General features: G+C 43.5%; 1 protein-coding gene across 7 annotated transcripts in view; it reads left to right on the forward strand.

Annotated features, from left to right (window-relative positions):
* NLRC5 (NLR family CARD domain containing 5) overlaps positions 1-15,067 on the forward strand; it is a 58,820-nt gene that overhangs the window by 28,125 nt on the left and 15,628 nt on the right. For 6 of the 7 annotated variants that reach the window (XM_035118264.2, XM_035118268.2, XM_060275886.1 and 3 more), the window contains exons 22-33: positions 43-126; positions 1,040-1,123; positions 1,829-1,912; positions 3,321-3,410; positions 4,140-4,202; positions 4,489-4,572; positions 4,888-4,971; positions 6,230-6,319; positions 10,706-10,771; positions 12,662-12,745; positions 12,872-12,955; positions 14,418-14,504. In XM_035118264.2, coding sequence (XP_034974155.2) covers positions 43-126; positions 1,040-1,123; positions 1,829-1,912; positions 3,321-3,410; positions 4,140-4,202; positions 4,489-4,572; positions 4,888-4,971; positions 6,230-6,319; positions 10,706-10,771; positions 12,662-12,745; positions 12,872-12,955; positions 14,418-14,504 — 984 coding nt within the window. The remainder of the gene's footprint in view (positions 1-42; positions 127-1,039; positions 1,124-1,828; positions 1,913-3,320; positions 3,411-4,139; positions 4,203-4,488; positions 4,573-4,887; positions 4,972-6,229; positions 6,320-10,705; positions 10,772-12,661; positions 12,746-12,871; positions 12,956-14,417; positions 14,505-15,067) is intronic. The other variant, XM_035118269.2, reaches the window with a different exon arrangement.

Raw genomic sequence — 15,067 nt, forward strand, 5'->3', positions numbered from 1 at the left:
ATGTCTCTTCAAGTTGACTAACTTGGTAGTTTTTCTTTTCAGTCCCCAAATGCTCAGTGTGACTAGTGAGCATCAAAGGGAGCTGCTGGATTCGGTACCTAACTCAATCCATGACCGCTGCTTTTGGTAAGGTGCTTCTCTGTGTGTGTGTGTGTGTGTGTGTGTGTCAGTGTGTCTGTCTGTCTCCCTATCCCTGTGTTAGGAGTGAAGCAGCAATGTAGTGTCTGCTTGATGGTAATCAGCATTTAGCCAGTTGTCTCCCTTTCTTCCTTCTCTATTGCAAAACTGTTAACATGGTGCACATTAGCAGGGAAGGTGTTGCCTCCCCCAGTCTCTACTGGATATCTCATTTGGAAACACAGGGAGAGTCCAGCTACAAGAAGACCATCTCATGACCACTGGTGCTCATTGGTTCCCACTGGACGACTTGCCAGGAACCTGACAAAGGAATAGTCAGCTAGCTGTTCATTTATACTTTCAAAAATATTAATATTTGTGTTCTGCTTTTTCCAAGAACAAATGCTGAGCTCAAAGCACCTCACAATAATCACAGTAGCATTTAAAACAACAACACTGCAATTACTGTAATATCAAATGCATTAGCATCTAAATAAAGCAAACAAACAATATTCCTGTCTTCCACTGTTGGAATCCTGCACAGACTTACAGAAAATACCTTTTTGTGTTTTTAACAAAAATAAAAAATGATGGTCTAATGCTTGGACTTCAGAAGTTAGCCTGGGTCTTAGTGAAGATGATACTGTTTCAGCATTTGTTTTTTTCTATTTTTACTTATAGGTATTTTATATTGCTTCAACATTTGATTACTACTAATAACAATAATACAATTTGTTTCAACATTTCCCCCCACAAAATAATTTAATTGCATTTTGCTGATGTTACAGGTTCCTGAATAAAGGACATGCACGATCCCTCAGTTTAACTCATCTCTTTCTCCAATAGACCTATCAAATAGAAATAAAGCTGTGGTAAACTTTGATTTAAATATTCGAAGTGCTAAACAGGCTCTGTGTTTCAGTCTCAAGGAATGTATGATGGACCTAAAGGATGTTGACCGATTGTTTAAACGTCTAAGTACATGTTCCGGACTGACCAAGATCAAGTAAGTGATCAAGGTCAAGAAGGCCTTGTGTGAATGAACCATTCCTATTCATTTAAAGCCCGTAGTCCTGCTCAGTTTATGTAGCCAGATTAACACAATAAGAACACAAAGCTAAATTCCTATTGGTATTCAGTGTTTTAATGCATAATTTTCCCATAATGCAATTTGGGAATAAGCTGCTCTTCGGGAGGAAGAAATAATGCAAGTGAGTATAGGATGAGCCTGCCTAAGTCCTCAGATTTTCTGGAGACGTCCTTCTTGCGGCTCTGTCAATTTCTAAGGCTCATTTGGCAGGGACACGAGGCAGGGCCTTCACAACGGCTGCACCCAAAGTTTGGAATTCCCTCCCTAAGAAGGCCCACCTAGCTCCTTTTATGAAGCTATTGGGCATGGCTTCCCCCCATCATACATGTTCATAGTAGACTTCCTTCTTCTAACATGTTTGTTGAACATGTGGCATAGTGATTAGAGTGTTGGCCTTGGACCTGGGAGACAAGGGCTCACGTCTATACTCAGCCATGTAGCCGAGTGACATTTGCTCAGTTGTAGTATCTCAGCCTGGCCTACCTCACATGGTTGTTGTGAGGATCAAATGGAGAAGGGGGAAACCATGTACTCCACAATGTGTTATGTGGAAGAAAAGTGGATATACCGTAAATGTTCTGGTAATAATAATGTTTTGAATTTTCCACCCTGGCTATGCAGCTTGTCCGGCAACTCACTGAATGATCAAAGTGTTGAACGACTTCTGAAATTCCTGCCCTACCTCAACAGTGTGGAGCTCTTAAGGTGAGTCTGGGAGCCTCTGCCTTTTTTTGGCAGATGGGAGCCTCTGCCTGACACGTTGGAGAACCGCTACCAGTCAGAGTGGACATTGTTGGGCTAGGTGGCCCAGCAGTCTCACTCAGCCCAAGGAAACTTCACATGACAGTGTTAGCATAAATCCTCTACATGGCACAGATGCTAACATGTGACTGTATTGTTTACTTTATGTGACTGTATTTTCCCCCACGCAGGAGCCTGGATGTAACCCGACTCCTGTCATGTGATGTTCTTTGTTCCTCACTTTGCTTTCACTTTTGACCGAGGACAGATGGCAGCTTGCATCTGTCTCTTAATAAATTAGTTTTGCAACTAATAAAAATGTGTGCTGCTTTCTGTCACGGAGGGCAGTCACATCACAAGAATACTGGGCTTTCCACTCCAGTATTCTAACAGACAGATCCCCAGGGATGACCCAAATACGATTATTGCTGTTTTTCCCTCTCACAGTCCAAGGCTGCCAGAGGCAAATAAACCCACAAACATCTTTCCTATTCCCTGGCAATAAAAATAAAATCAGTAATAATAAAAATACCTGAGAAGATTCAGAATTCACTGCTCTTTCATGACACGCAAATGCAGCTTGCTGCCTGAGGAGGCCACTGCACTCTGTCAAATGATAGGGCCTGCCCTTCTATCGTTTAAAAGGTGTTGGTTTGGGGGAAGGATGTTATGTAAATATCATGAGGATCTGTGCCTTGGAACGAGGGGTGGGGGAGAATTGGGAAAATGAGAAACTGAGGGAAACTGAAGTTGACAGATTTACTCATCCCTACTTGGTTGGAATTGATGGGAATTGTGGTCCAATTGTAGCCCACTTAGAGGACACCACATTGGTCAAGATTGCCCAGGTTTGCTACATTATATTCCCGATATTGGGAAACACTTAAGTATGGGCTGATTCACTCTAACCATTTTTACCTGGAATTTTCCGTGGTCAACCCTAACATGTTGACCCCCTTTTTTGATACACTGTCTCGTTTAGTGAGTGTTCAGTTCTTTGAGAGAGAATGACTGCAACTCAGCCAACATTTAAGAAAGCTTCTTGGAGATGTTGAGATGCCACCTTGGTGTGTCTTCTTGACACACTCACAAAACCCCCCATCATCACCTCCCCCCAAGAAGTAAATATGTTTTTAACTTGGTATCAGGCATGCTTTCAGACTTATAAGTCACTTTAAGACCTCTTTGTAGTAAGTGATAAATAAATGTAACAAATAGTAATAGAAATAATGAATTGCTGACCTTGCTGATTAACTGCCATATTTTCAATGGCTCCATATGCGCAGTTGATCTATTGCCGATTTGTATCCACGGACTGATTTTTCAACTCAACATTTGGACATTTCTGCTTCTTCCTACCTCTCTCCTACAGCATAACAGAGAGCAAGTTTTCATCACATTGTGTTTGCTTGCTGGCCAACTCAGTAAACCAATGTAAGAGAATCTGCAGAGTGGAAGTCAGGTAAGAGGGTCAAGGCCCCAGGAATTTCAGGACATGGAGAACCTTTGACCTCCTCTCCCCTTCCAACTTAATCCCCAAGAGTCAAAAGAACAGAGCCTTCACTTCTGCTGCAATTCTAGGTGAAGAAGCTCCATAATAGGTAACCCTTAGATCAGTGAAACCATCAATGGCTACCAGGCACAATGGCTATGTTCTGCTTCCAGTGTTGGCAGCAGCCTGCCTCTGAATACCAGTTGCTTGGGATCACCAGGGAGGAGAGCACTGCTGTCGTACTCAGGTCCAGGCTTCCCATACACATCTCCTTGGCCACTGTGAGAACAAGATGCTAGACTACACAGGCCATTGGCCTGATCTAGCAGGACTCTTCTTAAGTTACTATGTTCTTAATTCCATCCCTTTATTTCTACTGTTTTCCTTTTCATTTCAACCACATTGCACCCAACAGCTGCAGAAATTCAGTGTTGACTAGAATACACTGAACGGCAGATGTTCTCCTGTGCTGGGATGGGCAATTGGATGTGCATCTTACTTTTTTAGTCCCTCCAAAGAAAGTGAAGTGGGTGGAAATCAGAGATGGGGGAGGCAGGGATCTGGAATAACCTTAACTTTAATCCAATCAGCCTCAGCCAGAATAGCCAGTCACCTGGGAGGATGTGGGTTGTAGTGCAATAACGTCTGGATGAAGGCTGCCTCAGTTCCTAGTCAAGGTATTTCCTTGTGTGTTTATAGATCAAGTGAAAATGCTTTCCTGCATTTTGTGAAAAGTAAAGAAAGCCAAGAAATATGCTGCAGGTATGTGCAAACCGATAATCCTTATTTCATGGCAATTTTGCTTCCTTCAGACATGCTGGGTTTTTCCTCCTGGCCATTTGAAAATCCTCCTGGATTGTTGGCTTTGAGCATGTTGTTCTCAGTCCACCTAAATAAATAATGTTCATGCTCTTGAAGGATGGGATAAACTTCACCAGCCATTATCGTTTTCCTTTTACATTTCCATCATTTCTTTCATCATATTATTATTATTCTTAATTTTTAAAAGACTAACGTCTAGCTTTCTTACTTGTCTGCCCTCCAACAGACTAACTGATTGTGGCATCGGCAAGTGCGAGATCACAGAGCTGTGTCCCATCTTCAAGAAGTGTGACCGTCTTGCAGAACTGGAGTAAGTGTGATCTCCATTGTGGCTATGAATGCATCAACCATGATGAGCCAGGATCATGCCACACCTTTGCTGGAGGCTTTTGAACTGAGGTTGGGTGGCCATCTGTCAGGAATTTTTTTAGCTGCAATTCCTGCATTGCAGGAGGTTGGACTAGATGGCCCTTGGGGTCCTTTCCAACTCTGCAATTCTGTGATTCTGTTATTCAGGCATTGCTGGGACACTAACTTTGACTTGCCATAGAAATGTATAATGGACTGTTGTGGTGGTTTCTGTATACAAATCCAGGAGAGCTCTGTCTGCTTATTTCCTTTTCAGCCTTTCTGGAAACCATCTTGGCAATGAAGGATTACGTTGCCTCTTAGAACATTTGCCGAGGACCCACATTCCCTGCCTGATTAAGTAAGTGGGTGCAAGAGGGATAGCTATGGGATTGGGGGTGTGGGGTGGGAGGTGCCCTAAGCCCAATTCTGGCTCTTTAACTTGCACATCAGCCCTGAGTGCTCCCTGGAAGGACAGATCGTGAAGCTGAGGCTCCAATACTTTGGCCACCTCATGAAAAGAGAAGAATCCTTGGAAAAGACCCTGATGTTGAGAAAGATTGAGGACACTAGGAGAAGGGGACGTCAGAGGACAAGATGGTTGGACAGTGTTCTCGAAGCTACGAACATGAGTTTGACCAAACTGCGGGAGGCAGTGCAAGACAGGAGTGCCTGGCGTGCTCTGGTCCATGGGGTGATGAAGAGTCGGACAACGACTAAACGACTAAACAACAACAACAACTTGCACATACACACTGACAGCTACTGACATTCTCAAACCATCCCGTAATGTGCTTCCCATCATCTGGAACAAACTTTGAGCTAACAATAAACCTTGCTAAGCACCTTCAAGGGAGAGCACAGTACTTGGAAAGCTTTGCGCTTGTTTTCCATAGGTTTGAATCTCTAAGGAACATCCAGCCTGTGAGGTGAAGGGTTGCACTGTAACATGTAGCCGCCTCCTATGTTTCAGCCACCCCCCAATTTTCTGGTATCCTATCCCTGGTGGAACATCATTCCAATGTTCAGGCTGTGAGTGCCATTCCATATGCAGCCAAAATTCTACGTCATTTAGGGGGAGGTGTCTGCAGGCTTGGAGGAATAACAAGGTTCTCAGAGCATATGAAATATTTAGGGGGGGCCTAACCTAAGGGAACCCCCAAAACAGCCTAAGGAGCAATCAGTGTGTTCAAGGGCCTGGAACACTTACTGACTGTTTGCAGGGTGAAAATAGGCAGTGTGGGTGTCTAAGTATATTGACGACCCTCCATCTTCCTGTCAAGATTGAGTACCTGAATGTCATTAGGTTAATGACTGGCACCTGGGAGTCATGGGACCATTGCCCGAACAGGAGTTAGGATGGTGGATATAATCTCAGAAAGGGTATAGAAACACCATTTACATTCTGCTACGTTGTCCCCCTTTCTTTCTGCTATCCCTCTTGATCTGCTTTACAATGGGACAATGTACAAAGCAACTTTTGCCTTGGGTGGGAGGTCCAGGCTGTTGAGCAGGTATCTGACAAGTCTTGGAGTGGAATGGGAAAAAACTGCACACACTGTTGTAGACCACACTGAAAAATAATCTGCAACATTTTCCTCTCCCCCCCTTCTGCATAGAATCAACCACAACGGGGTCTCGCAAGATGGCATTCTCCATCTCGCTCATGTCTTTGCCACGTGCCAAAATGTGGCTGAAGTTCACGTGAGGTATAATTGCTTGTAATTTATCTCCCCCAAGCCCAACACATATAGCTTGTCCCTTGGAACTAAACAGGAGATGGAAAACAGAGAGAGGGAGGGAGGGATGGTTGGGGGATAACTTAATGTGAAAGGGTTTTTAATGTGGATTCAGAAAGGGGTGAACTTTCAGATATGGAGCAAAGTTTACAATTGCACCTAATGAGAGCATGGCAGAAAGCATAAAGAAATGGGTGGGAGATAGAGGGAGTGGCTTGATTGACTAGCATCTAGATCAAGGGAAGTAATAGTACCACTGTATTCCGCTCTGGTCAGACCTCACCTGGAGTACTGTGTCCAGTTCTGGGCACCACAGTTCAAGAAGGATATTGACAAGCTGGAACGTGTCCAGAAGAGGGCAACCAAAATGGTTAAGGGCTTGGAAACGATGCCTTATGAGGAATGGCTTAGGGAGCTGGGTATGTTTAACCTGGAGAAGAGAAGGTTAAGGGGTGATATGATAGCCATGTTCAAATATATGAAAGGATGTCATATGGAGGAGGGAGAAATATTGTCATATGGAGGAGGGAGCAATGGATTCAAACTTCAAGAAAGAAGATTCCACCTAAACATTAGGAAGAATTTCCTGACAGTAAGAGCTGTTCGGCAGTGGAATTTGCTACCAAGGAGTGTGGTGGAGTCTCCTTCTTTGGAGGTCTTTAAGCAGAGGCTTGACAGGCATCTGTCAGGAATGCTTTGATGATGTTTCCTGCTTGGCAGGGGGTTGGACTGGATGGCCCTTGTGGTCTCTTCCAACTCTATGATTCTATGACTGCTGTGCATGTGTGGAATGAAGAGACTGGGCGCTTTGAGGGCTGGGGCTCCCACCATTCATACCATGCATTTAAAGCATTGTGATACCGCCTAAAGCAATCATGGCTCACCTCAAAGAACTATGGGAGAGGTAGTTTGTGAAGGGTGCTGAGAGTTGCCAGGAGACACCTATTCCCTTCACAGAGCTACAATTCTCAGTGTGGTTTAACTTTTTTTATATATAAATAATTTTTATTCATTTTCCATTAACAACATAAAAGAAAAACATCGTGACCAAATTACACACATTCACATACAAAGAGAAAAGACAAAAAGAAAAGAAAGAAAGAAAAAAGATTTTGAAAAGACCAAAAAGAAAGAAAAAAAGAAATAAAATAAAATAAACAAAAACCTCTTAATTCAAACCATTATCATAACAATTTGGACTTCCCCGACTCCCCCCACTCTGGGTTCCCTATTTATTATCAATTAAGCAGTTTTCACATTATTATTTTACACCTTTTTGATACTTACAATTAACTTTTCTACTTTACACATAACAATTATATTTATCTATTTATCTATTTGTTTTTTATTCTTCCATTTCCCAAACTTAATTCAACTCTATTTTTCGATTCTTATATCTTATAATTCTTCCCTTAACTTATTATTCTTTACCAGGAATGTATTATATTTCAATTCTTGAATATTCTATCCTCCTTCCTTCTTGCTAGTTATTTAGACTCATCCCCCCTACTGCTGTAGCCAAATCTCCTAGACATTTCAATGAATTCCATTTGTCATACCCAGATCGAACCGTACATATCCATCCATTTAAAATATTCTTTAATTATTCATCCTACTCCCACCCTTTCCCAAATCCACCCCAATATTCTTTCCACAGCTTCTGCCACCCCTTCATAACTACACCTGTTGCCCAGTCCATCCCTTCTTCCTTTGCACTCTTTTTTCTCTCTATATATCGAAACCAATTCTTTACATTGTCAATCTCCACACCAATCTCTTCCCCCCCTTTTCTTTCCATTTCCCAGTGTTTACCCTGAACTCCCCCTCTCACTAGGAGTTCAGCAGTGTCCACTGTTTCTTTTTTGAGGACCCCTTGAGATATGTCTAAGTCCTGCCCCACATCTCCCACTTGTGGGGCATTATATTCTTCATGTTCCTCTTCTTCCAAGATTTGTATTTGTACATCTTTTGCACTGTCTCTATCTCTCCATAATTTGTTAGTCTCTTGCAGCTGTTCTTTATTTTCCTTTAACTCCTGTTTGATGTCCAGGAGCACTAGAAAAATCTTTTGCAAAACAAGGTCTTGTGGTGTTGCTGTGGCCACGTCCTTCTCAGGCATCTCGAATTTCATATGCATCTAGCTGCTTGAACAACCGGAAATGGCAGGGATCAAATTCCAACTCACCAATCGCCATTTTTTTTGGCTGAACTGGGTGTACTCTTCCTTCTTTATTTTTGAAGACTCCATTTTCTGCACATATCTCATAGAACCTTTCTCCATATCTTTGCAGCGCTTTTTAAATACAACCAAATTGCTAGTTTCCAGCTCCAATATATTAGTCCAATTCTTTATTGATTTATTATTCTCAAGTCCATTCACTGGGACCCGGGTCCAGCTTTCAAAGGGACTTTCTTTTACCAATGTCACTGTTTTACAGGCAATTCCATTAAAATCAGTCCTCTCCCCTGTGCCTGCTACAGAGGAGCTTTTAGGTCCACTTCCAAGTAAATTGAAAACTTCCGTTCCTTTTGACAGCTAAGGGCTAATTCACTGCCTTGCTGTCTCTCAGAGGGGGGAAATCGACTTCCTTTTTAAATTACAACCTGTTGCCAATTCTTCTAATCAGCATCATTTTTTTTTCCCAATTTCCAAATGATCAAATCCTTACTTTAGAAGAATCCGCCGCTCTCCTCCGCCGGCTCAGAGCTTCACCCCGCGAGGGTAAGCTGATGCTCAAAATGGCTCCCGCATCGCCTGTCTCTACTCTCTCCGGGGCTCTTCTCGAGCTTACCGGGGAGTAAAGGGGCTGCGGACGGAGCACTGCTGAGCTCTTCATCCCCAGAAAGCACTATCTGGGGCTCTTTCGGGGGGCCGCGTCACTCTCGTGGCTCCCCACCCCTCGCGAAGCTGGGCTGCCTCGGAGCTTTAGGCGCCAAACCGGAAGTTCCTCAGTGCAGTTTAATAGCCAGTCCCTCTTCTCAGGGAACCCTGGGAATTGTAGTTCTGTGATGGGAATCTGGGGGGCTCCTGACAGCTCTCAGCACCCATAACAGACTACAGTTCCCAGAATTCTTTGGGGGAAGAAGCCATGACTGTTTAAAGTGGCGCCATAGTGTTTTAAATGTATTGTGTGACTGCGGCCTCACACCTTGCTCTAATCCAGGGGTTCCCAACAAAAATTTCTCGAGGACCCCTCATCGAGCCGCTATTGTGACAAGGACCCCCATTAATTCCTAATCCTAAAATTAAAAAGTGAGAGCCAAATTAAGAGTCTTTTTATATTTTATATTTATACGTTTTTTTTACAGTTCTTCCTCTTCATCTGTAGGCCTTTGTCGTTTTAACGAACCACTTTTTAACCAACGGTCCATTTTTAACTACGCGAACTGTAGCTTCCACGAAAAACAACGCTTTGTTTACAAACACTACTGTTTTGCAAAGAGGCAGCGCGCGCCAGGGAGGAGGGAGGGGAATGGAGAAGACAGGGTACCTGCGCAGTAGCGCACAAATGAAGCCGACGCACGCAAAGCATCTTGGGGAGGTGAGCGTTAGTAGAATGCACGCGCTGCCTCTTTGCAAAACAGTAGTGTTTGTAAAGCGCCACCTAACGGCATACAGCAGAACTACTGCCTCTATCTAATTCTAGTTTTGCGCTAGACTCTGCTCATGCAGGAAGCGGCCAAAACAAAAAATCTGTTATCATACGAAATATATTTAATATATTTTTTTATTCTAATAGCATCTTGTGGACCCCTCTGGCATAGCTCGCAGACCCCTGGGGGTCTGTGGACCAACTGTTGGGAACCACTGTTCTAATCAAAAGCAGTGGGTAGGCTTCAAATGTGTTTTCTGATATGCAGTCTAAGGTACTACTGTATTTGATTCAGTCAACTTTGCAACGATAGTTGTCCCAGTGCACATTAATGTTGCAAATGCCTCTGCTGTTCTGCATGAACAGGGTTACAGTAAATAGTGTCAAGAGATTTGTTGTTGTTGTTTAGTCGTTTAGTTGTGTCCGACTCTTCGTGACCCCATGGACCATAGCATGCCAGGCACAAGAGATTAAAACATCATAAAAAATTTCCCTAAACAGGGCTGCCTTCAGATGTCTTCTAAACATCAGATAGTTGTTTATTTCTTTGACATCTGATGGGAGGAAAGACTCAAGGAAAGACTGGTGTGGAAAGCTACTCAGAGGTTTTGCAGAAAGGGAAGTGTTGGAATAACAGAGAGAGGAGTAAGATTGTTTCAAAAGGATGTTGAAATACCAGAGAGTAAACATTGGTGGAACAACATTTAAAGCTGCCTTCCACCCGTTTTTGTTTTTCTAAAAATGTGTGTCTTTCTCTTTGCAGTTTGTGCTCTGAGGCAACACTGCTGATCACCCTAGTGAGAGAAGATAAACCTCAAAAGATCCTGAGGTAATTATTTGAACATTATTCTACTCCCCTTGCGAGATGGAGCAGGGCAGTCTTTACAGCAGGGGCGGAGAATCTTTTTCAGCCCAAAGTCTGCATTCTATGGAGAGCTTTCTAGGGGCCACATGTCAGTGGTGGTCAGGGGCCAGAGGCATGACTAAACTGCTAGCCTGCAGCGAGAAGTAAGTTAATGAACTCCGTAAGCCCAAAGCATCCATGGAAGAGGGAGCATGCTGCTTCTCTGTGTGGTTTGCTTCTTTTGTTCTGCTATGGTTGAGTAATTTACTGTATTCTTGCATCAGATGTGTTTCAATAACCCAGTCACTTCTGATGCAGACACACAGTGGAGGTTAACTCAGATGAGGTTGCCTGTTGCCACCCTCTGTGAGTTGCTTCTCTCGGCTTTCCGCCTTAGTAGCAGGAGTCATGCTCAGAAAAGAAACTTGATTGACAAATAAACCAGCAAAAACAAGGGTGGGGGAGGCTTTTCTGAAGGCTCTTACACACATAATAACAGAGCATGAATTCAATTTTATTTATATTTATAAATGCTGCCTTCACTTGTCAGGTGCACTGTGCCATGAAGTAAAGAATCTACCATAGATGGGAAAGGGCTGTAGCTAATGCTAGATATAGAACCTGGAACAAGGGTGGAAGGACCTGCCTATTTTGGTTCTCTCAGTTTCTCATTTTTCCAATATTAAATTCAGTTCTTCAAATTTATGAAGCAATCTGCAAATTATTTTAAATCATGAAAATTCTTCAGCATTTATGGGCAATTTTTTCCTAATACAGTGGTATCTCAAAACAAAATGAAAAAATTCCTTCCAGTAGCACCTTAGAGAACAACTAAGTTTGTCATTGGTATGGGCTTTTGTGTGCCTACACACTTCTTCGGATACCTCTGAAGAGGTATGTACACAAAAGCTCATACCAATGACAAACTTAGTTGGTCTCTAAGGTGCTACTGGAAGGATTTTTTTTTTCATTTTGTTTTGACTACGGCAGACCAACATGGCTACCTACCTGTAACTAGTGGTACCTCGAGTTACAAACGCCTCAGGTTTCAAATGCTTCAGGTTACAAACTCCGCTAACCTGGAAGAGTTACTTCGAGTTGAGAACTTTGTCCCAGGATAAGAACGGAAATCGTGTGCTGGCGGTGCAGCAGCAGCAAGAGGCCCCATTAGTGAAAGCACGCCTCTAGTTAAGAAAAGTTTCAGGTTAAGAATGGACCTCCAGAACGAATTACTGTAAGTTCATAACTAGAGGTACCACTGTAATCACCTTTTTATATGCAACTTCTCAAAGCAATTTCTCCCAATAAAGTGCATATCTGTATATTTTCATCAATATATTCATTTTGATGCACACACACACACACACACACACACACACACACCAATCTATGCATTTTTGCAAACATTATTTGATTGGAGAAGTGCATAGCAAAATTTGGCGGAGTGCAAATTTTCAAAGGTGGCAGTGTTTTGTTTCTCATACTGTTTTAGAAAGTGCAAATTGTATCAATTTGCTTTTAACTATGAATTGGATTTCTCCCCTTCCCATGCCTAGGATCTTCTGTATGCAAAGCAGATACTCTTAGTGAGCTTTGGCCCTCCTTCCAAGTCATCTAGAGCAGGCATCCCCAAACTTCGGCCCTCCAGATGTTTTGGACTACAATTCCCATCTTCCCCGACCACTGGTCCTGTTAGCTAGGGATCATGGGAGTTGTAGGCCAAAACATCTGGAGGGCCGCAGTTTGGGGATGCCTGGTCTAGAGGATCTCTTTAGAAACATTGTGTTTCTAAAGATGGACTGCCTTTAGAAATCACTCTAAGTTCTTGACCTACCCCACAGGAGCTCACTTGACTCGATTCCTCCTTTCTTCCAGCATGAAGCAGTGCTGTTTCCAAGCAAAACATCTGGCGCTGCTGTCCACTTCTCTGAGCAAGTGCCTTGCTCTGAGCAACTTCACGTGAGTTTTTCTACTTCTGTCATAAATGCTAGTCCCATTCTGATTGACGTGAAACACTACTCTGGTTCCTTTAAGAACAGAGTAATAATAAGACCCCCTCAAAAGATTTGCTATCTTTGCTCTTAGGTCAGCTAATAATGGCATGATGCTCAGCAGTGCAGAAGATCTACTCAGGGCCTTAAGGAAATCAAAGGGCATGCTAAGAATAGGGTAAGCATTTCTCTTCTGTCATCCAGTTGAATTCAAGCTGTCAGAGATTCCACTCTGCTTCTAGTCTTTTGCTTAGGGTGTATCTAACAGTTACATGGGGTGCACAGTCGCTGCAGCCCCTTGTCTCCCTAGGAACCTCTTGAAAGCATGTTCTAAGATGTCGTATTTGGAATTTCTGTTGCTCTTGCAAATGTCATGCTGCATCCTATTATTCAGCATAGCTGCCAAGTCTCCCGTATTCCCCGGGAAATCCCCATTTTTCCAGCCGTTTCTCCCTGGCAGCCCGGATTTTAAAAAAAAACCGTAAATCCCCTGGATTCTTACTGGCCCGGGGAGGCTCCTTCTGTGCACGTCTGGAGTCTCTGGACATGCGCAGAAGCGATTTCTGGCACTACGGACATTTTGGAAATGGGCAGAGCATGCATAGAAGTGACTTCCGGTGCTGCTCTGCCCAGTTCCAAAATGGCATCAGCACGACTTCTGGTCGCGGCGCGACTTCCAATCCCGGATTTTTCAATCTGGGAGTTGGCACCTATGTTATTCAGCAAACACAGGTTCCCCTCAGCAGATCAGCAGACATAGTCCATTCAGTGGGATTTGCTCCCATGCAACTGTAAGGACACCAGAAGAACCTGCTGGATCAGGCCAAGGGCCCATCTGGTCCAGCATCTTCTTCTCACAGTGACCAACTAGATGCCCATGGGAAGTCCATGAGCGCAAGCCTGAGCACAACAGCATTCTGCCCACCTGGTATTTAGAACCACTACTGCCTTTGACAGGGAAGAAGGAATGTAGCTGTAGTGGCTGGTAGCCATTGATAGCCTTTTCCTTCCATGAATTTATCTAATGCACTTTTAAAGCCACCAAGCTGGTGGATGTCACTGCATCTTGTGTTTGTCTGAGTAATTGTCTTGGAGACCTAGCTCAAATCTTAGCTGGGGGCCAAATTCCACATTATGGGTGGGGATGAAGCACCCACCAAAACTGGGTTGCTTTTGCCTTTCTCCACATCCATTGTCATATCTGAGACCAAACTACCCAGTACTTACCTGGGAATAAGAACAGTCAGGTCAATCTCTTTCCAGCCTTCAACATTATTTTTGTATGAATATTTCCCACAAAACACACACTTCTACATGCATTTTTACCTAAATGCCATTTTATATGCATTGTTATACATTTTGGGGGCCAAGAACTATATTCAGAAAGTGGAAGGAAAGCTGCTTTTGTTCCATTTATTAGTCTGGGTAGTGCAAACCTAGTTGGTTTTGCTTCTAAATGCATATAAAACAAAACCCTCTGGCATCCCTGCTTGGGAATAAGCCCCACAAAACTCAGCAGGATTCACTTCTGAGTAAGTGTACATAGAAGGTTGCACTGTATTTAAACAAAAAACAAGCAAACAAAACCAGGTGAGCCAATCTTCAAACAATGCAACATATGTGTGTCCTTTACATTGCAGCATCGAAGAGCCTTGGGTGAAAGATGAAAGCATCATTATCCTTCTGAAGTTGGCTGCAGAAGTCCAGGGAAACATCACAGCCATCACGTAATTAGTTCCTCTGTGTGTCTGCCGCCTTGAGATGTTCTTTGAGGAATAAAATACATGGTTGGCAGAAAAAGATGGTGAACAAATCCTGTGAAAGCCTTAAAGGGAGATAATTTTCTCCCCAAGAACATGTTTCTGTATTTTAACATGCACCTCAAAGCAAACTCTGGATCAGGGATGGGGAACATCTGGTTGGACTCTTAACACCCAGCATCCCTGAGCACTGACCATGTTGTCTGAGGCTGATAGGAGATGTGGTCCAAAACAGGTTAGGCTGAGAATGGGGAACTTGTCGGCTGGGGCTGGTGAGAGTCCAACAACATCTGGAGGGTCCTCAGGCTCCCCGTTCCTTTGCTAGGTGCAGCCACTGTGGCATATGCTCCTCTGTGGTTGTGGTTGTGCTGGCTGGGCTCTATAGTTTAAAACCTCTGGAGCTGCCTGGCTGTCCTATGGGAAATGAATCCAGATCAAAAGGCCACACAGTGGGTTGAAAAGATCTCCCTGGGGAAGATGGAGCTGAGTGTACCATACCTCTTGTCTTACCTCCAGTCTTTGCCAGTGAT

Source organism: Zootoca vivipara, chromosome 6 (assembly GCF_963506605.1).
Source record: "Zootoca vivipara chromosome 6, rZooViv1.1, whole genome shotgun sequence".
Taxonomy (NCBI): Eukaryota; Metazoa; Chordata; class Lepidosauria; order Squamata; family Lacertidae; genus Zootoca; species Zootoca vivipara.